The sequence below is a fragment of the Pyxicephalus adspersus genome, chromosome 4 (assembly GCF_032062135.1).
Source record: "Pyxicephalus adspersus chromosome 4, UCB_Pads_2.0, whole genome shotgun sequence".
Taxonomy (NCBI): Eukaryota; Metazoa; Chordata; class Amphibia; order Anura; family Pyxicephalidae; genus Pyxicephalus; species Pyxicephalus adspersus.
The window spans coordinates 53,460,231-53,483,215 of NC_092861.1; the positions used below are offsets into that span (position 1 = coordinate 53,460,231).

At 38.1% G+C, this 22,985-nt stretch overlaps 1 protein-coding gene across 1 annotated transcript in view; it reads right to left on the reverse strand.

Moving 5' to 3' along the window:
* Nucleotides 1-20,847, reverse strand: part of DLG1 (discs large MAGUK scaffold protein 1) — an 82,579-nt gene extending 61,732 nt beyond the window's left edge. The window contains exons 1-3 of the mRNA XM_072410150.1: nucleotides 20,305-20,847; nucleotides 15,131-15,262; nucleotides 12,797-12,957 (exon numbers count right to left, since the gene is read on the reverse strand). Of these exons, the coding sequence (XP_072266251.1) occupies nucleotides 12,797-12,957; nucleotides 15,131-15,262; nucleotides 20,305-20,323 (312 nt within the window). The 5' untranslated portion in view covers nucleotides 20,324-20,847. The remainder of the gene's footprint in view (nucleotides 1-12,796; nucleotides 12,958-15,130; nucleotides 15,263-20,304) is intronic.
* Nucleotides 20,848-22,985: the final 2,138 nt, after the last annotated feature.

Here is a 22,985-nt window from a genome sequence, read left to right on the forward strand (position 1 = left end):
GACAGAAAGGCCCACAAACAAACAGCAACTGAAAGCCGCTGCAGTAAAGGCCTGTCAGAGCATTAAAAAGGAGGAAACCCAGCATCTGGTGATGTCCATGGGCTCAAGACTACAGGCTGTCATTGCCAGGAAAGGGTTTTCAACCAAGTATTAGAAATGAACATTTTTCAGCTTCTTATTTTGTCCAATTACTTTTGAAACCCTGAAATGAAGTGATTGTGTAAAAAAAGCTTTAGTTCCTCACATGGCTCCTACACCACTACTGTGTACTGCAATGAAATAGAAGTCAGCAAAACCAAACCACTCAGCTGGGGCCCAAGAATTTAACTGGTGTCAGGTGAAAAGGATTCTTTAGATAGCAGAGCATTACCAGTTTTGTTTTATACAGAGTAATCTCTCTTCTATCTATTTTTTGAACATGGCAAATTTACACTTAACCTTTTTCTCAATGTCTCATCCCTAAAATCCCTAAATCCTAATCAAAACCAAGAAAGTCAACATTATCCTTGTATACTAACACCAATCTGTTCTAGAAACCTCTCTGCATGGAAAGCATGCAGGTCCCCGCATCAAAAAAAACACACAATGACAAGCTCCCAAGGCAAAATAAATGTACAAGCATACAAACATACTGAGCTATAAATGCACATCTTCATTTAAAAATGTTACGACTGAATAAAGAAAATATAATTTGCTTATAGCTCTAGGTTTACAACAAACAACAAAATCTTAAACAAAATCCATAACAGAAGGCAAATATATTTAAAACCACCAACTGTTTATGTAACGACAAACTAGTTTATGTACTGTTTGTGTAAATACAATTACACAATATTTACATTAATACAATCTGCACAAAAGGTACTCATCAAAGACATAAAAGTATACCTACCTTACATCCAAAAATTAAAGAGATAGTGTTACTATTACATGCCACCTTACAGTGACAAAGCATTGGAACAAAGCAATCCAGATTTCTGAGAGTGGCAGAGATCTTTTCGGAGCCAGGACATTTTAACATATCTGTTATCAGGGTTCCTGGACAAGGGCTTTGCAAGGGTTTCCTAAATTGTTTGGACATTTATATAAAAAAAACTCTAAAACCTAAAAATAATTTTCTCCTGTTTATCCAAGCAAGATGAACTTGAACTGCTTAAGGAGAACAAACAAACAAAAATGATGATACTGCCTATTGCTGCACTTGATGCTGTTTTAACATTTCTGAGAAAAAAATAAGTGAAGCAGGAGGGACATCCAGCGGCTACTAGCTGCTCTGAAGGAGGGGCAACAAGCTTGATAAAGGACATTCCGATGAAACCAGAAATTGAATATTAAAGTGATGTTACATAAAACTAGCAATTTTCTCAATGTCCTAAAAAGCAAATATGAATTACTAATGTGGAACAACCAATAACACGCAAGGGGGAAAAAATAAATCAAATTTACAGTGTGTTATAGTAAAACTTTTAGATCTCTGTAAAACCCTAACAATGAACTTCTCTTATTTACTACCTTTGAAACTTTAGGACATACAATTGAATATATTACTATGACAGAACAAATCCCTAAAGAATGGAGATATGAAGAGGTGTTCAGTGGTAATAGTCGTCCTGACATAAGGTGACAACACCGTTCCATTTTGATATTCATGTTAGACTTTAAAATGCTAATTAGGACTCTATGCAGGTGACCTTCTCATATGAGCCTCTAACTTAACAATCATTAAGTTTTCTGAGCCAAAGCAGTCATGCACCTGGCCCTCACTATGCACCTGTCACCGCTTCCTCCACCTATCAGCACATGTTTATGCACCTACTCCGAGCGCTGCTATATTGCAACTACAAAAAGGTAATACCAATTCAAAGTTTCCCAAAGGTGGGTTCCCAAAGCCTTCAATTTATAACAACTACTCCTTAAAGAGTTCATTCTTTAAATGTCAGACTAGCTATTATCAACGTGTATTTATTTAGCACCAACATATTATCCAGGGGCTCTGTGAAGCTAGAAGCAAAGTGACAAAAAGAAACACCCTAAAACTATACATTTTTGCTTATAAACATACATGGTATAAGTACATAAAAAAACAAGGAACTTTTGAAAACTTAATAAAATTGATTGACACAAAAAAACAAGGAACGTTAACAGTTGTGCATCATCCCTGAGACACTGGCAGGCCCCCTTCCTGTGGATCTTATCAGCCCATTATCCCATTCTCCCCTTTACATATCCCAATTCCATAACCTCCTGGGCAGTTCATTTATGTCCAGTTTTATGTCTAAAAGTGGTACGTTTTTCATGAAAATTTATTTTACAGTAGAATAGTAGGAGTATAATAAAGTTTAAACACAAAATTATGTCAAAATAAAAATAAATAAATAAACTCATACTATTATGTTATACTGTAAAACAAATGTTCATGAAAGAATGTACTGCTTTTATAAATCCACTGTATTGTATTCAATGGTTATTTAGTATTGAATGCAATACAAATAGATTTGAATTTCCCGCCCCAAACGGAACATCCGCACTCCCCGGTGATTCATCGAGTGTACAGAACGCTCGCCAGAGGAAGAGAGAAGACGCGAAAGATGCCGGCAGGTCAGGTAAGTCACAATTTACTATTGTTTTCCATAGGTTTACCTACCCCCAAATGTGACTCGGGGTTACTGCTTTTTTAATTCTTACCTCCACACACAGGCCAGCCTTCCTCTGGCAGCGCCACAGATATCTGGCTCAGTTCCAGGGAGTAGGCAGCAGGGACATCCCAAGGGATGTCTCAACTTGTATTTAGTGTAGCAAGTAAGACCTAACAGCTGTTTCTGCAAAACAGTGCCATAAAAAAACATTGGTGGCCAGACAGTGTACTGGAGTCCCTGTATTGAAAATGCGATCCAATATTCATGCCGGGAAACTGAAGGATCCGGATTATTGATGGCTGGATTTTCGATTGTCAACCTGTATTCAAAACCCGCTAAGGAGATGACAATGCCGATTTAGAATAGGGTTATTATAAAAGTAGCACTGCTTCCAATTACATCCCACAATAACACGTTACCCTATAGTAGCCTCTGCAGCAGTGTGGTTCTCTTCACCAGGGCCTGAAAACACAATTTATGGCATTGGACCCGCCAGCTTCAAGGTTGAATCTTCACCCTCCTCATACCCTGATGCAGGTTTATAGAGACTCCGGTCCAGCCTCCCAAACACCATGGAGGAGCACAGACCCACGTGGACAACCCCCCACCCCTTCCATTGCCCATTATTGTACGGGGTAGGGATACTTTCTAATCCCCTCTTTGATGCAAAGGCAGATATAAAATTTGCTCTTTTCAAGCAGCACTTTGACAATTTTCCACTTGATTATAGGAGTACAAGAATACGCTTTCCTATTTTTTTTTTTTTTAAGTCCTGCTGATCTAATCTGTTTTCCCCTCATAATGCAATGATTTTTGACGCTGGATTGGCTGCGTCATTGGTTAAATAAATAAATACAAGAAGTGCTTTTACTGCTTCCTATATGAAAACTTAAATCAGAACTTTATATGTTGCAAGAAGCAGGTCGTATTCCTGAAGAAACATCCAATCTTCTGCAATAAAAGCTTTTTACCTGCCTATTACAACAAGTTGCACGTAAGCAACACACCTAGAATTTTTGTCATTAAGGGCTAGCCAATCACAACAAAAGATATGGGACCGAGAAAAAAAGTCAATGTCTGTGAGGAAGCTAACAGCGGTCTTATGACAGGAACATAGATCAGAATGTAGACATTACGTTTTTTTAAAAAAAACCTTTGGTTGCTGCGATATTACTATTTATTAAACACATTTTCATCAAAAAAAAAAAAAAAGATACACTCCAAACAACTTAACTATGTACAAAACACACATTATATGATGAAAGTTTTTTTTTCACTTGATCCCCTATAGAGGTGACTAATAAATTGATATAGTAAGGATTAAAAAAAAAAAAATCTGGGAAAACAGTGAATGTCAAAAGCTTTCCATGCAATGAAAAGATGCAGTGAATCCAATGTTTTGTGATGTTGTGGTTCTTTATATAGATATATATAGATAGGTTTGCTCCATCCCAATACAAATGGCAGCTTAACCAATTGACCTAATACTGGCACAGTGCAATCATACTGCCACTTACATATCCAACTATAACTATCTGGTAATATTGTAGAAAATAATGAATTATGTTAAAGGAAAACTATGCAGAATTATCATTGTCCAGTAGAGGGCAGCAAACCATTTTGTATAAAATGTACACAAATGGGAGAAGGGGAAACTGTTATTTCATTTCCACATCAATTTCATACTTTTAAAAAATTAGTGAGAAGGCAGGTTAACTTGTAGAAGTAACCTTTACTTCTGCAATAAATAAACTCATCTGCCTGTTTAAAATCATTAGGGTAAACACACCTCTCCTTTGTTCCAGTGCTGGCATCTTCAGACATCCTGATGGTGCAGGCTAGATTGAAGTGCACACAGGAGTTTAGTCATTCCTGGCAACACAGCTATGTCAGGATTGTAAACTGGGCAGCACATGCACAGTTCAGTGTACAGTACAGAGAAGATTGTACAAAAGCAGGTAGGTTTGTTTTATTGCAGAAGGGACATCGACTCAAAACTTAATAGGAACTTAATGCTCACTGGTGCGTGTGAGCTTTTAGCATAATTGGCAAGCATGTGCAGCAGATTAGGTACAAGCTTACTTTTTGTAGGTGACCTGCAATGATGGCAGGTCCAAAAACCCTATCACATAGGCATCCCAAAAGGTGCATATCACTAGCTGTCCCTCAAAGGGGCTCATAATCTAATGTCCCTACCACATAGTCATATGTCATTAATACAGTCAAAGGTCAATTTGGAGGAAGCCAATCAACCTATCTGCATGTTTTTGCTGCCCATTCTACAGCTGGTTTAAGAATTCATGATAATCCTCATTGGCCACTTGTGGTGCCGTACAGACCCAGACTCTACATTACCTGGCTCCTACTTTATTTTTACCCTACACTGTATCACAAACAGGAGTTCATTCATTTCCAGCAAGCACAGGGTAAGGTGGGATTGCTGGGTTTCCTGAAAAGTCCTGCTCTAAAGTGGAGCTTAAAGAATACTTCAAGCGGATCTACAAGCCTAAAATTTACAAGGTCTGCAAACATTTGCAGGCAACAAAAGGGTTAAACTACTAAAGTATTTGTGCCATGGCTTATCAAATCTAAAGTATCAGTATAATACAGACTCTAAATGTTAGTAAAATTGCATGTGCTTCTGAAGAGGCAAGAAACCATGATACTCCAAATTGTGAACAAAATGTTTTAAAGGCTTTTACAGCTCATTCATTTAGGAGTGAACCATGAATGATGACCCCAACATAAATGCCATCGCTCCATCATGCACAGCAGTATGTGTGGCTCAATCGTTTTTGAACACATGCACTACTGCCTTCATCTAAGATCATACCAAAGTTTGGGTGAGTTTTTTCGTTTGTTTCTTTTTTTTTTTTTTTTTTTGCTCTTCTCTCACTTGTGATAACAAGGGCCCGAATGTGGAGCTTATTATAATCCTTTATAGGGAATTCCTTCAGGGGAAATAAACAGATGCCCCCCGAATCCCACCATAGGCACCTGGGCATGTACTGATAAACCAAGAACACATGAGGAGGGCATTTTTTTACCCAAGCATGAAAGTGGTAACTTCTACCATAAAGCAAGTAGATGGGAGCAAAAATACTAATAATTAAACTCAAGACTATACCAGCTGAGAGTTTATTACATTCTGCTCATGCATAATAGTTAGAGCAGAACTGAATCCGGGGTAACATTGCCTCCCTAGATCTGTGATGTGCTCCTTGAGATGCAGGGCTGACTTTGGGTGCTCCGAACCTCCTTAAGTTTTTCTTGGCCTCTCATCTCTTCTTCAACTAACCTCATGGACTACCCCTTACAGCCTATATTCGAAGGACGGAGATTAGGAAGCTTTGGATGGCTCATGCACAGCTCTCCTCTGCACATGGCCGATTCTAACTTGCTAGCGATTATGTAAATCACAGAACGCATTTGGACACTTTAAAGAGAGAAATACTTGTTCCCAGATTTACAAAGTAAATTTGAACTTCCTTCCTCCTATTTTTAGCCATCTTCAAACCTGAAACTTTGCTCAGAAAGTGACAAGAAACTTTATATTTTCATCCCCTACAAAATTTGAGCGAGTGTGTGCTGGTGGCCCCACCTGTAGGGGACTAATTCCAAAATTTACCAAATATTGATCACAGATCCAGCAATGCCTTTTGCTGACCACGCATATGTGGGAATCTATCATAGGTAGAGCTACCCCCTTGAACTTCGGCAAGTAATATGGCATAGAGCTCACAAAAGCTCTGTGTGTACCTTCAATAAAGTACTTATGCATTGGTCCTACACACAAGATAAGCTAAATATCCTGGAGATCTGGTACTCAGGTGGGAACACTTTTTCACATTCAATGGACATACCTGGGAATCACAGAGTATTGGGTAAAAGTAAATAATCTCCTTTCCTGCATAGCAAAAACTACGGTTAGGTTGGATCTAGTAACACATCTGTTGAATGCACACATACTAACCTATTCTCATGGCAGCTAGATGTCTTATAACGGTACATTGGAAATCTACTCTCCCACCATGCTTTTTTGAGCTGTATAACCACTACTTGGATAGATTTGAGGAGATTTGGGCTCCTTGGAACCTATTACTCCCATCAGGCACACTTGGATAGGAGATTTCAACTTACTCTTAGGGAGCTAGACGTGGTTGAGAATGATGTCGGAGACCTATGTTCACAAAATCCACAAGCCTGGTTAGATTAATCTATTAACACTCCCTTCACCCCCCCACTAGCCCTCTCCCTTCTTTACTGTGTTTTTTCTTTACTTCTATGTCTTCTTTCTTTCACCTTTTCTCTTTTTTTGGTACGTGTTCCACTGGTGGACGGTACTCCTTATGTTCAAACAGATCATATTTTCAACAATGGGACTATAGCTTAGTGGATATTACACATAATATTGTATATGGACATCTTGTTTCCTATGTTATGTTTTGTTTTTTCCTACGAGGACCGAATACACAAGTATGGAAACCACTTAGAGGGACATTGTATGTCAGCAATTTACATATTCTATTCATATTCATGCCAAAATCAGAAATATTTGCTGTATATATATTTATACTCTGTTATTCTTTTGTTCAAAAACCTAAAACCTTAAAAAAAAAAAAAAAATCTGGGGTAACCTTAGTAAGAATCATGGCATTTCTAGATGCAAAAAAAAGACTAGGCCCACTAGAAAAATTGCAAACTTTGGTTTGGAGGACTGCAACATGAGTTAATCAGGGGAATGTGGCTAAAGACACCTATTCTATCCAGTATGCGGGGGATGTTTTGAGAATTTCACCTCATTTTGGAGGAACAATCTTGAATAGACAGTAATAAAAAAATTGAAGACACACACACACTCACTAATGTGCATGTATATTTGTGTAAGGAAATGGACTTTTTATTGCATGTGTTTCTACATGAGCATATGTGCTTTAACACATTTACTATGTTAAAAAAAAAAAAAAACACACACACACACACACACACACACACACACATACACACACAAGGTAAATAAGAGTAGCCATGACTGCCATTAGCCAGACTACTAGGCAATTTATTCATTCTAACTTTTGTGACAAATCAGCATCTGATAATGCAACAATGACAAAAAAATACAATTATGTTAACTATGCACAACTTTTGCAATCATTACATTTACACAATTGCTCCAATCTTTATTATAGCGATGATCATACTGGTTTGTTGTAGCTAATTTAAAGTGTCACAAGAGGGAGCCAACATTATGAGAGAAAAGAGAAGTATAGATCTAAGGAAATTAGTGATCTTAAAGGCAGAAATAAATTTAAAGCAAGGACAATGAAATGCCAGCATAAAGTCAAACACTCGAATAATGGAAGAAAAAAATGTTAAGTGTATACAACTGACACATAGTGCATACTATATATTATTCCCTCTAACCTACACAGTTTTTTTTTTTTTTTGTTTTTTTTAATTAAAGGATCATAAAAGCACAAACTTAAGTTACAGTTGTCTGCACAATTAACATTTTTTCCCACTCCCCAGTTTGTTATATTTACCAAAACAAAAAAAAATCTACACACATAAAATCAGTTACAAAAAACTTTACAGCTTACCTTTGTGGTTACAATGCACAGGCAGTCCATGGTTCATACATAATCAACAAAATAATAATTAACAGTCATGTAGTTAAAAACCAAAATCACAAATGTTGAATCCTGCATGACCGTGTAAAGACAAAAAGGAGCCGAATCCAGCAGTAGTTCTCCAGTGAGGTTAAGGTGTACAATTAAAAGAAAAAAAAAAACAGAAGCCAGCAGCCCTCTTACAGTTTATGGAGCAGTGAATGATCAATTCTTAAGGCGCTCATCTATTTTTCATTATCTATGATTAAAGAGCTTGAAAATCCCACAGAAAGTAATATTCCAGGGTTTATTCCACAGCAGTTTAAATGCTACTTCATTAATTCCTCCTCTTGCAGATTTTAAGACATGATGCTCATAACTGAGTCATTTGATGAAACACCATATAAAACAAAGTGTGATCTAACACATCCTGATAAATAATGCATCTTCTGTAAAAAGGTGAACGCCTTTTTACTAGTGTGGAACCACAGATAGATAACTACTCCAGGATATGTAAAGATCAGCATTAGAACATTTCAGCTTCTGCAGTCTGAAAATCAATGACTTTCTTGGCCAGAATGAATGGAATATTCCACGTGTAACTACAGAGGAGGGGAGCTTGGATCTCCATAAATTCTATCTAAAGATTCACAAGTATAAAAGCATGGCTAATCCTGTTATTGTAATTATATGAAAAGGAAATACTATGCACTTTACAAGGATTATGCCAAAAAACAAAAATACCATAAAGACTAAAACAAAAAAAAAAAATTAAAAAAATGGCCAAGATGTCTTTCTTTAAAACTGGAATTCTACTTTAGATTGGGTCTACACGGACGTTTTAAAAAACACATGTAAATGTTCCTATTGCGTTTATTTGCATTTTTATGTACTTTTACTAGCGCTTTGCCTTTAAAAAGTTGTAAAACGCCTATGCCGAGTTTTCACCACGTTTTTTACTCATTTGCATTTTAAGTGCTTAAAAAGCGTGAAAACATCCCATTGAAATCAATAAAAGGGTTTACCAGCGTTTTCCAGCTTTAACCGTTGCAAGCAGCGTTTAGGATAAAGCTCATAAACGTGCCTCAAGGAAACGTCCTGGCGTAGATTAGCCCATTGTAATGCATGGGGATTTTAAACATGGGCTTTAAAAGCCTCAGGTTAAACACTGAGGAAAACGTCTGTGTAGACTAAGCCTTACCTGACAGAAAGCTGTGCCCGGTTAAATGGTTTTTGAGGGTATGGGAGTTTTACTTAAGTTAATTCAGGCTCAAAAACCGCCAGTTTCAGTCCGCACATTTGCCACTATCCTAAATACCTCCAGCATGCTTCATCCCGTCAGCCCGGAATGATTCCACTTCCCACCATCCAGGAGGACCCCAGCCAGCAATCTACTACATACAAGCCAAGCAAAGCTCGAAGTTACTAAAATATTCCCAAAGTCCAGGAAAAACATTTCAAAAGAATTGGCCAATTTCCAATAGGAAATTTTTTTCAAATATGATACTTTCTTTATGATCAAGAGTCTGATAAATTATGTTTAAACTGGCGGTGAGGCTCCAGTGCAGTTACTGCTACATATAGCACCTCAGCGCAGCAAACCATAGCGAGTGGGCGGAGACAGCTGTGAGCAGTTTTAGTAGCACCTGCTGCCAACCACTGCATATTGTGCAAGTGTCAGTTCTTCAAGAACCAGAAAAGCAGTGCCAGCAGCCAAACAGCAATCTGGAACTTTGGCAACTTGCCACAAACCAAAACAGAATTGTATGGTCCTGCCATGGGTCTGAAGTCTAAAGGAATATAGGGGCTGTTTTTTCTACTAAAAATAAGAGTTTTTGTTGGTGGTTAAACAAAATGCACACTTCCAAGGCACTGTAACAAACTAAAAAAAAGGCAAATAGGTTTTGTATAGTTTGCAAATCAGAACAATTTTTTTTTCACAGCAACAGGACAAAAGATTAGAACAGAGTAATCTGAACACTAGTCAATGCTGTTTTGGAGACTTCAACAGAGTCCATTCAACTTATTTGTTTTTTTTTTTTCTCAAACTATTTTACTGCTGGATGGAGGTATGCTAGAAGCAAAACAACTTCCCTCCCTAAAATCTTGGCAAAACGTTGCTCAAGCATTAAACAGTTTGAGGTGGGTAGAAGGTTGAAAGAAATGGGCAGGTACTTTAGCATCCTTACATTCTCCAAAAATGTATCGCAAGACAGTAAAGCTTTGCTGTTTTAAAAAACTCTGGCACATTGACCTGGAACAATACCAATACCAGCAATCTAAAGACAGCTAGGAAGTTAGCACAATGTGTAAGCTGCTATTGTTGGATTTATTTTAAGCAAAACCAACTGCTTTGATATAAAGATGATGTATTTGGGAAACATTATGCAGCTGACTGTGTGGCAATAAAAAATAAATTTAAAAAAATCTGCAAATTTTGATTTAGTGATTTGTGGGTATTTACCTTGTTCCCCCCCCAAAAAAAGCCCTAGCATGATTTTTCTGTATTTTCGAGGATGCTCAAAATATAAGTGCTACCCCCAAAATAAGCTACAATATTTATATAAATACATAGACAAGAGGTGCTCATTTAGGGAAGCCCTATTGTTAGACATGACAAATTAGGGCCAATGGTTCAAAAAAAATGGAGTAACATTAAATTCAAGATGGAATTCAGGGTTTGGAGAGGTATGATGATGTTCCAGAATGTGATGACATGACTATATTTGAATAAAAGCTGATTTTTGTTCCTGAATATCATAAGCAATTCATGATGGATTTAGGGTTGGGAGAATTATGATGTTCCTGAACGAGATGACATGACTGTATTTCAATAAATGTTGATTTTTTTTTTGTTAAAATAAATGTGGATTGTTGCTCATGCAAAAATAGGATATTCTCTGCAAATAGGCAGTAGTGCAATTTTTGGAGCAAAAATTAAAATAGGACAGTCCTATTTTCGGGCAAACAGGGTAGTTTTAGGTTTGTTTTTGGAATTAATGATAAGTTAACATATTAAAAAGAAAAAAAAAAAATCAGTTTGACCTTACACTTTAAAAACAACCCTGTTAAGGGAATAAAAAAAAATAAAAGACATCAACTGCACCCTGTACAGTAAGCTGCCTTATACTGACCTGTCCAGTGGTCTATTCAATGTGCTCACAGGTTTTGACCTTGTGCCAAAGGCATTATTTCAAGACACATCCGAGATCATTCAGAACTCATTGGTAGGTTCACATGACCTTAAGCTTAAGGACCTACATTTGACTAAAATATCTGCATTTGATCAAAAAGCTTAGATAACAGAATCTGCTAAGTATCACTTCTTTAATTCACAGTTATAAGATAACAGATTCACTGCTAAAGTTAACAAAACCAATTAACATTTTACATATATGGTAACATCACCTATTGCCTTCAAGTGTAAATTTTAACTTAGGAGTGTTAATGAAATAAGAAATGAAACAAAAGTGAAACATTTGCAGAGAGTGAAGCTCTTTACATTTCTACAGAATTAAAACAAAAAAATGTAAATACCAAAGTGTGGCACTGTCCCACAGGTGTCCTCACAGTAATATATCAGCCATGTCAAAGTACTTCATTAACACTGTTTTTAGAAATTCTGTACAGCACCCAACTAAATACAGATTGCAAATAAAAATCTATGTCAGCACAATAGCAGCCATGTTCATCTACACTACAAAACTGATGTTCATCTGGAACAGGCAACATTCCTAAAAACTAACATACTCACAGTATGAAGCATTTATTCTCACTGCCTCATCTGACCCATTATTCAATACTGTGTCTGCATGTTTCACTTGGTCTGTTTAGGATGTGAGGACAGATTATAACTCAATACCATTCATCAAGTCATCTGCTTTCAAATAGTAATTTACCAGACAAGAGAAAAGATACTGACAACATAAATACACCTGTAATAAGTGTACAAGCATGTTCAGAGATTACTCTAAACTACACTGCACTGAAATTAATAATCACAGTTAGTCTATGTTGTCCTGTGCCTCTGATCTTTCTTGTTTGGATTTATTCATTATTAACAGACTAACATTCATGGAAAAATAACATCGCTCATTACCAAGAGGCTAGGGCAGAGGTCGGTAAACTACGGCTTTTAGGCCAGATACGGCCTAGCCGGTAGTTTGTTCGGCCAGATCCGGCCTAATGCCGGCCAGCAACGCGCAGCTCCTGATCCGCGGGTTGCCAGCTGGGATTAGGGTGGAACAAACTACTGGAGCACAAACTCTTCTTTTGAGACATTAGATTGCATCCGCAAGTCAAGTTTTCCCTCAAGAACAGGTTTAAAATTAATGATTTCAGTTTTCAAAAGGGTTATTCAAATGTTCTCTCATCTTCTATTTATTCCTAACTTAATGCTTGCAGGTAGTTTAAGCATGCAATATTTTAACCAAAACCAGTCTTTGTGAATACATTTTTTTATAGTCAGTTTGAACTGACCAATTTTTTGATTGGTAGATAGCATATACAGCGATTCAATAATAAATTTTATTATTGAGAAAAAAACCCTACCTCTCCACTAAGGCTGATTGGAAGAGTTTCTGATGTAACCGTTGTGCTGGGAAGGCTAGAGAAATCCCACGTATTCACCGGCAGAGCTGGATCAGGATGCTTAGAGTTATCTGTACATTTAGGATTGTCCAGTAAGGTCACTTCATAAAATTCTTGTATATCTATATTGAAGATAGGAGACATATTGTTAATCAGCTGGAGAAGTGACACCCCAATAATAATAATAATAATAATAATAATACAATAGTTGCCAGTACAACAAATTCACCCTGCGTTTAGTTACTAACTCAGTACAAGTATGGAAATGGGGAATTCTACTTTTACTTGTTTAATAGTTTAAAAATGCTGGGTAATTGGCTGTAATATCATGCATTAAATAGTTTGCATGTAAGCCACACAATGTGAAAAAATATGCACACCCCATGGAAATTATTTGATATATTTAACAAATTTAAACATGTAAACATTATATATTCATTAAAATAGTGCCTACAGAGAATTATAAAACACACACATGCGTAATCTTAATATTAGTGTACTGAGATTACCTCTCCTAGGCATTTTGCATAGCTTCCCACCAATATCTAACAATTGACATTTTAACAGATTTTTCTTGCATTTATTTCTACTTCTTTTTGGCAGATTGATTCACATTCTCATCAAGCACACATTGGTAAAATGCAGAATTACAAGCCTGTATCTAAGGGTGATAAAGACTATCAGTAAGAATCAAAAAATAGATTACACTTTAAAATATTACAAAATAATTTTGAGAACATCCACAGGGTAAAGCATATATGATATTTTAGTTATATAATTATATTTTAACAGCTGCCATAACATGGGGGTCTATTTATAAAATGGGGAATCTGACATTCCCTGGTAGGAATTGTTTGAAGGAAAGTTTAAAGCCCCACATTTTATTACCCCCTACTCATCTGTTATTATTGCTACAATGTGTTTTTTTTTCCCACAGGGTATATCCATTTTAGGCTGGGTCTACACGGACATTTTATAAAAACGCATGTAAACGTTCCTATTGCATTTATATGCGTTTTTATGCACTTTTATTAGCGTTTTAAAGCTTGCCTTTAAAATGCTAAAAAAACGCCAATGCCGCAGTTTTAACTAATTTGCATATTAGGTGCTCCAAAAAAGGAACAAATCAAATCAATGGAAGCATTTAGCCGCATTTTCCCGTGTTTTTGGGGGTTTTCCAGCGTTTTAATTTTTTAAACATTGCAAGCAACGTTTAAGATAGATGTTATAAATGTACCTCAAGGAAACGTCCTGGTGTAGATTAACCTATTGTAATGCATGGGTATTTCAAACAAGGGCTTTAAAAGCCTCAGATTAAACGCTGGGGAAACAGTCCGTGTAAACTAAGCCTTATGCAAGCCTCTATGCAAACATTTAGGCACTTGTCATGTTTTGTTGATCTTTCCAGTGAAAAGAAAAATATAATAAAACATCAGGAAAGAGGGACCAAACAAATTTGAGAATATTGTGACATATATTTATTTGGACAAGAGTATTCTTCAATAAAAACAAACCTAACACGTTCACTAATACACCTCCATAATATTGCCCTTTACACCAATGAAAGAAATCTCCTTATTCTCTGTGTTTTTGTTACAAAGCTAAAGTGCACCCCAGCAGGAGCTAGATTTTGCTATATGGTCTAGGGGACAATCCTTACTTCACTGAATCTTAAGGATTTTATCTGTCAAGTGAAGGCAATTTCAAAACTTCTCAAACACATGAATTTTCTTTATGCGTTGTGCTTGGATGCAACGTTACAGGCTTCTTCTATGCCACTGGGCGAGAATCTAAACATACTACTCCTCCTTGTAGGATGTGGGTTTTCAGAGACATTTCAAAATCATGTAAAGCCTGAAGAAAAGATTTTAGGAAATACTGAAAGCTTGCATTTTCATTTACCTAATCATTTAATAAAGGGGTCACTTGAAATATACATTTACTGGAATAAGCAATTGCCAAGAAATTCAAGTGAAAAATATCAAAGCAAAATAAAAAAATACTTACCTGGCACTTCCTGACTAATATTGGAGACTGTGATATGTTCAAAAGTGAGCTTTCCAAAAAAAATTACAAGATTGGCAAACTTTTGAACAGTTTTTGAAGATTGTGAAGTAGATTTAGCAAATGCATGAAATGTTAATGTTTAAACCCACCTCAAGTCTTACCTTCTTCCACACAAAAAATATTTGCAAATCCTGTCAACAATCATTTTCATGTTTTTTGAAAACTGTACTGAAAGGCAATGCGGAAAAGATTTGGAAACAGAGAAATATTACAAAATAAAATATCTACCAATTAAAGCTTGAAAGAGGTTACTCTGAAAGATGCCAATGACCCGCTCAATGGATTTCCTGAGTTGTTTGTCTTCTGTTTGATTAAGTTTGGTGCGATATTCTTCCAAGAGGTCTAACGCACGTTGAGTATCTACACCAAAAAAAAAAAATTTTTTTTTTATTAATTATTTCACCAGTTATTCACAAGTTTATTTTTCTCAAAAATCACAAAGTGCTGCAAGTAAACCTTTTAAAAAAAACATATGTGAAATATTCTAACAGCCCAAGGATTTATATAACCGCAAAGACTCAAGATTTGCAAGTCTGCTATGCTGCAGAGCCAGAAGGATGCAGAGTTTTGCAGCTTTTTTTGAGTCATCTGCTTGCTTCTTGGATGCAGGTCTGTTGATTAAATATCCAATGAGAAAGCGAGTGACGCAGTTAAATTGAACCAGGAAAAAGAGGAGTCACATTCGTTGAGTTTGCAGTGTCATAGAGAAATGATTTATAATAGCAAAAAAAAAATAAATTCCCAAACACTTTAATTACATATGCCTACTTAAAGTGGACCTATTACCAAAATTTTTACTTTACATAAAACCCTTTTATGTAAATTAATAAAATAATATTTTTTTTTTTTTTTTGTTCCATTATAAGGCATATAAACTGCTGTGCCAATATAGGGGGAAAAAATTAACAAAAAAGTTCTCTTAAGCAGTAGAAACACTACAAATTGTGTACCAATTTACCAACTTGTTTTACAGAAGACATCTTTAAAAGAAAAAAGTCTTGATCCCACAGAAAATGAATTACCATATCAGCAGCTGAAAGACTTCTTCATAGGATAACTGCAGCTGATATATTGATATCTATTAACCAGTGAACTCCAAAGTTTTTTTTTAGCTTTATTCTTCTCTCACGTATCTATATAGCTCCAATCAGCTTTCTCTGTACTTTGAATTTGCTGCCTATTTTTTTTTTCTACACGTACCATGGAATTTTTTAGGGGATCCAAATAACCTAACCATAAATTTTGAAAATGTGGAGAAATCCAGCACAAACATGGGAGATTGTGCAAAACTTCAATTCTAGCTTTATTTAAGGATTCAAATGGAATGGACTATTGATTAAAGTTTCATTTGAAGGGGGTAACAACACACAGGGAAATACCTCTCAATTTCTTCTACTTTCTAAGAACTCTTAGAACTTACCTCAACTAGACACAAACAGGAAAATATAAACCAACCACCTAACACATTTCTGCTCTAGCCAAAACAAAAAGCTTTATACATACATTTCAAATTATACCCTAACCATTTATTCCTATTTTTCACAGAAGTGGTAGAAGAATGGTGTAACCTTTGACAAATTTGTTGAGATCTCTTCAATTACTATAATATACAATACTATTGACACAACAGGAAGTGACATGAAATCCCTTAACAGTCACTTGCTTTAGATACAATTTATATTTTTACTGCTACTAGAAATATAGCACAATGTTAGGCAGATGTAAAAAAAATTAATATGAATTCTGTAGCAGTGGTGGGCTTGTAATCTATTCTTTGCTTGTTCTGTTCTTTCCAGCCAAAGAGCTCTGGTCTGCTGTAAACCCACCAGCCATTACAAGTCTATGGCTGGTAGAAGAATGAACATTTCTCCCAATACAAGATTCTGAACTTTCCTCCAATGGTTACCAAGCTTTCTAAAGACCTGGGATCACAACTAAAATATCGGACGATATCGGACGAGAGTCTGGCGTGTGTATAACGCCCGTCGTCCATTGTGCGAATGACCGTCCTGGCGGATCCACGAACGATTGTAATGGAAGCAAAGGGGGGGTGTCGCGGAAATATGCAATCTTCAATCTCTTCTGCAGAAAATAAACCCAGAAGAAAGGGTTTAGAGGCGTCTGCTTCTTTTTATTCTTGATCTTCCTGGGAAGATTACAAACAAGAAATGAAGGGACTCTGATGCCTTTTTTATAGCTTTGCATAGAGATGGGCAGGATAGGAACCCCCCTTTTACTGTAATCTTTGGATTATTTAGATATATCCCTTTTTCATCTGCTAACAGGTCTATCTGCAAAGAAAATCTGACATTCATTTCTAGGCCTCCTCTTGCCTACTTTTATTTGCAGTTGTGCGGTCCCTTTATTGTTCACTTCCAGCTGTCACCTGGAAAAGCAATGGAAAATCTCCAACAGGGCCCAGACAGCAATTAAGACCAAGCAGGGGTTAAACCCCAATTTATTCCAAACAAAAAATAAATTTTTGGCTATATTCACACTACTGTGGAGTGTAAATGCATGTATTACAAGAATGAGCTCCTTAACACACCAAAAACAAACAAAAAACTGCATGCACATGTTTAATAACAGCACAGGGTTAAAGCAGAACTAAACCTCATTATACTCACCTGTCCTGTTGCAGGCCACCACCATCTTCTTCCTTCTAATCCTAGTTGTTATCTCGGCCATCTTGATCCTCCGGTAAGACTCCCAGTAAGCAACGCTGAGCTTCAGAAATTCTGACAGCTCCAGTGAGCAATCCGTGAAGAAGGCTTATTGCAGAAAGGACATTGCCGGTCTTTTCCTACAATAAAGCCTTTCCTAAATAAAGTTTTTTTAAGTGGAACTTTACTTTTGCTTTAAAATAAGCGCACAGCTCTAACAGAGAAGTTTGTTGTGACATTTTGGGATGGCTTGTTGCTTTAGTGTATAAGACTTTAGAATGGTTACGAAGCCACCTGATCAATACTATTGATGTTGGAAGTGAAGCACAGCTACACCCCCTGACCCCCACAAAATGTTTTTTCCTCATCAGGGGAGCACAGAAGGGAGATATGATTCCTCATCTCCACTCTGAGTGGTGAACACAGAAGCACATTTTATAATAATAATTCTACAATATATATTTATATATAATGACTACAATGACTTTTAGTCTTGATGACAATGGTTACCAAGACAAATCATGACGTTCTGTATAGCAAGAACACCGCAATAAAAACTTGGCAGAGGTTGTAAATACTTCCCTACGCTATCCAAAGCAAATACGGTTTTGGCTATACGATTACTATTTTTAAGCCTTGTTTGAGCAGCTTAAAAAGAGTTATTGGGTGGAGCCGAACAGAACGGTATGTATGCATTTCAGTTGTGTACTGAGTTCTGGGATCTACTGTAAATAAAACCTGTACTGAGATAAATAGCAAACTGCAAATGCCTTCCTTAAAACAAGGGTTGCCTAGTGGGTTATAACCAACATTTGTAGGACAATGACCAGAAGCAGAAAAAAAAGGGGTCAGATAAAATCAGTGATGTTTAAAATCACCAAATACCCAAACAAAATATTATTTTATTAAATCAGTGTTACATTACCCCATTGATACCACTGTTGGTAATGGAATAAGAAGCCTGGAGGCATACTTGCTTATTTTATTGCCATGTATATTCCTTCAAACAACTGAGAGTTTAGACCTAGGAACCAAATTTACACCTAGGAACCTAATTTACAGAGTCCTAGCGGGGTTTTTGCAGACTAGCTATTAAATCTTTCACTGCTTCTTTCATCACAATTAGGAGGATAGAAAGCAGAGAGTTATTGGATGACCAGCTTCTTCTATTTCACAATTTAAAGAAACCGTGCAGCAAATTGCCAGTTCCACATATGTAACCAACCCCACCACCTGTTGACAAAATACTGCTTACTGATTTTTCCCAAAGTGTTTTTTTTTACATCTCCCTCCCTAGATTGTAAGCTCTTCGGGGCAGGGTCCTCTCCTCCTCCTGTGTCACTGTCTGTCATTTGCAACCCCTATTTAACGTGCAGTGCTGTATAAAATGTTGGCGCTATATAAATCCTGTTTATTAATAATAATTATAATAAATGTTGCCGTATTCTGACACTTCACTCACACCTGAGCCTTCTGTAACACATGTATGAACAGTGAACGCACCACAAACCAAGCACTTGGATGTAGCCTGTTGCTCATCATTGTGAGTACCACATTACAATGCACATACATGCACAGTGTACGAATGTCAACAGTCCGGTTAAATAAGTGTGCCATAAAGCATCTTATGTGTGTTGTGGCCTGTAGAAAATAAATACGGCAACACACACACACGACAAAAGCTCCAAGCGCCCGCACCTACAGGTGTGAAAAGGAGCGTTAAACACAAAATAACTGCGCAAAGTTTGGAAAAACACCCACGTCTCTGCTCAAGAATTCACTTGCACAAAACTGTTTCACTTTTTGCAATACAAAAATTTAAACCTGGTATTGTCACAGCTTTGCTGTTTTACAGAGAGCTTATTGTGAATCACAAACTTTACACACAGATAACACAGAGAAAGAAATGAAAGTGAAATTTCTGTAAATCAAACCCTTATAAAGATTACAAAAATTACAGACACACAACTGCAAATAAAAACAAAATGATGAAGGATATAAACACATGCAAAGTAAAAAATTAAACATAAGATAGCTGGGGGGGAAAAAAAAAATCCAATCATTTCAAAAAGTAACTTTGTATACACAAAAAACAAGTATTGAACCACAAGTGTGGTGAGATCACAATAAGGAAGACTTTCCCAACTTTTATTACATGGGGGACCCCTTGAAACAAGGTATAATTACTATCTCCACAGCTCACAGTATATATAGCTTGGTGGCCAGTGGGAAGAATGTCACCCTTACAGATGATCATTTTGACCATTAGTGTCACCTGAACTGACCTGAGAAGCAGAAATTTCCCAAAGAACCCTGGCAACCTCTGCAGGAGCCCTGGTGGGACACAGCTATAGAATCATGAATATTAAACTTTTACACTCTGCATCAAAATGTTTTCCTTAGTTCTAGATAAAGCAGAGAACCTGTTTTTTACCACCATTGATTTCATATCACTTCCTGTCCTACTGTCACCACAGGAAGTGAGGGAATCCCTGTCCCAAGTGTTGCTCCTAAACAGCAATAAAAGTCCATCAGGGGGCTGTGATGCCCTCCTTATAGATACATTTAAATGGACACAAACTTTAAGGGTGAAATGGAAAGCAGCAATCAGTAAAGTTAGTCAGCTGATTTATGAAGTCCTGGGGACAGCAGTGCCATGGCAGACAATTCCTGCACACAGCTGATGAAGTTACCCCCCCCCAGTCATGTCATTGCTGCACAGACAATACAGACACACACCTTGCTTCCTGACAGGCATGGTGCCACCCCCGACACCCCAGCAGGCTCCCGGGAGGATGCTCTTGTTGTCCCCTCAGCTGGAGGCTCCACACACCGGACTGCTCGCTTCCCAAGTGCCCCACCTCCGGGCAGGACACCGACTCCTCACCCCCCCGCACACAGCTAATGAGAAAGTCCCGTGCAATGCTCAATTCCTCCCCCGGGATGTTCCACGCACTCCTGAAGGGAGGTTCCCAACTCCTTTCCGTCCCCCGTACAAGTAATGTGGGGAGGGCTCCGGCTGGCCTGTGGAGCGGGGGACACTTTAGTGTGTGACACAAACTTGTTGGAAGGGGGCGGCGAAATAAGTTCCCGTCTCCTCCCCGGCTGGCCGGATTATTTACAGTCCCAGCCGAGGGATAAGGGGGAAAAGTTACTCTTCGGTGTTGCTGGTTATATTCTTTTCCCTTTCCGGGGTTTTTTATTCTTCACTTCTTCTTTTCGCCTTTCTTTCTGTCAACTCCCCCGCCCCCACCGCCTCCTTCTCCTCTACCTCCTCCTCCTCTTCCCAAGCGCTCGAAAAACCCAAACTTTACTCCAAAATGGCGCCCCGGAGCTTGCTGGAGCGTGTCACGTGACCGCCCCCCTCTCACAGCCTGCGCCGGCTCCGCCAATCAGGAGTGAGCCTCGCCGGGCGGCAGCGCCAGCTTCTACCTTGGCAAGAGAGGCAAGCCTGGGAGCAGAGCGTCTCTTAAAGGGGTATAGGTGAGCGGGCGCCGCCTTACCTTCTCCTCAGTCACACCGGGCACCGCCTCACCTTCTCCCCGCTCCCACACCAGGCTCAGTGCTGCTGCCTGCCGGGAATAATGCTGTGCTCGGTGTGGGCAGCTTTGTAGCCTTAGCACTATAATAAAGTACATACACATACACATAGGAAGAGCCATTGTACATACGGGACAACTGACCCTGCTGCCTCCTTATTGGTAAATGATTTATAGAAGCAGGGACTTCACTAGCTGCATGCTTGTCCTGTGAAATGTGCTGAGCGTGACACAGTGCTAGAATGTCCTCATAGCGCTCCATGGCTGTACATGGATTTTATAATCCAGGATAACAAGTCCTAGTGTTCCTATACAGCTCCTCACATGGACAGGATTATCACAAAGTACAGGGCAACCCCACCGCCCCATCCTGGACATGTAGATTTATTATTAAACAGGATTTATATAGCACCAACATAATACGCAGCGCTGTACATTAAATAAGGGTTGCAAACGACAGACAGTGACACAGGAGGAGGAGAGGACCCTGCCCTGAAGAGCTTACAATCTAGGAGGTGGGGGAAGTAACACACAACAAGGGGAGATATGTAGTAGTGACGGTTTCAAAAGACAGAAGATGGGTAGGCAAGTTTGAAAAACAAGCAACAGAAAAAATGGGGTTTGAGCTCTCTTTTAAATGAGCAGAAAGTAGGAGCAAGTGAATAGGATGGGGAAGACCATCCCAGGGATTGGAGCAGCTCTAGAAAAGTCTTGTATCTGTGCATATGATGAGGTTATGAGTGAGGAAGTCATTATGCAGAGACAATTGGTAAAACCACAAGTGTATATAATAAAGGATGGATGTAAGGCTTATTGTAGTTCACCACACCGGGTAATTCAATGCTGGCCATCTGTACATCACACCAATAAGAGGGACACTGGAGAGAGAAAGAAGAACAAAGAGATTTGGTTCCCAATAGTCCCTGCAAAGCAAGGATTGTCTGGAGCTAGGAGACTGCTGCCGGTCTTTTCTGTGCCTTTATAAAACATTTATATCTGAAAGCTAAAACACAATCTGTTTACTAATATACCATTCAAGTGGAACTATAAATTTGCAATTACAAACTGCAAGTAGGCAGGATTTATATTGCAGAAGGGACAAGCGATGTTCCTATAATAAAACATACTTACCCGCCTGTAATCTGATTCTTAATATACACTGAGCTGTGGGTGCAGCCGGGTATCTCGCTTATTCATGGGAGTTATGTCATTAGGGCCAGATTGTGGCCTTTGCAGCGCTGGGTCCCAGGTTGGAATCTCAGCCAGGATACTATCTGCATGGAGTTTTTATGTTCTCACTGTGTTTGTGTGGGTTTCCTCCGGGTACTCCGGTTTCCTCCCACGTTCCAAAATCATGTAGTTAGGGTAATTGCTTTCTCCCTAAATTGGCCTTAGACTGTAATATTGACTACTGCAGATATTCTACAGGAGACAGATACTGCATCCATTCTAAAGGAGATAGGGACTGCAGCCATTCTACAGGAGATGGAGATTGCAGTCCCTGTATGGACGGTGGTTGGGGACTGGCATACAGGTATGTTACAGGACACAGGAGGTAGTCAGAGACTGTGGATATGCTAGAGAGAAAATGTGCAGGGTAGTTATTGGAGAGTGAAGAGGGGAAATGCAGGGTCTGTTTTAGAAAGGGAGAAGCCACAGCTACCATATCTATGTACTCATAAGCTATATATATGTATATATATATATATATATATTTTTTTTTTTTGCATTTGGATACACTACAGTACTCAACTCAGAAATTTTTTTAAGCCGGGTGAGAAGAAATTGTAGGTGGGTGGCAGCCCCTGTATTGTGACCAAACTCTTTAGTAACCACCCAAAAACAGCCGGATGGGTGCTGAAAAGTGCCGGGTGGTACACC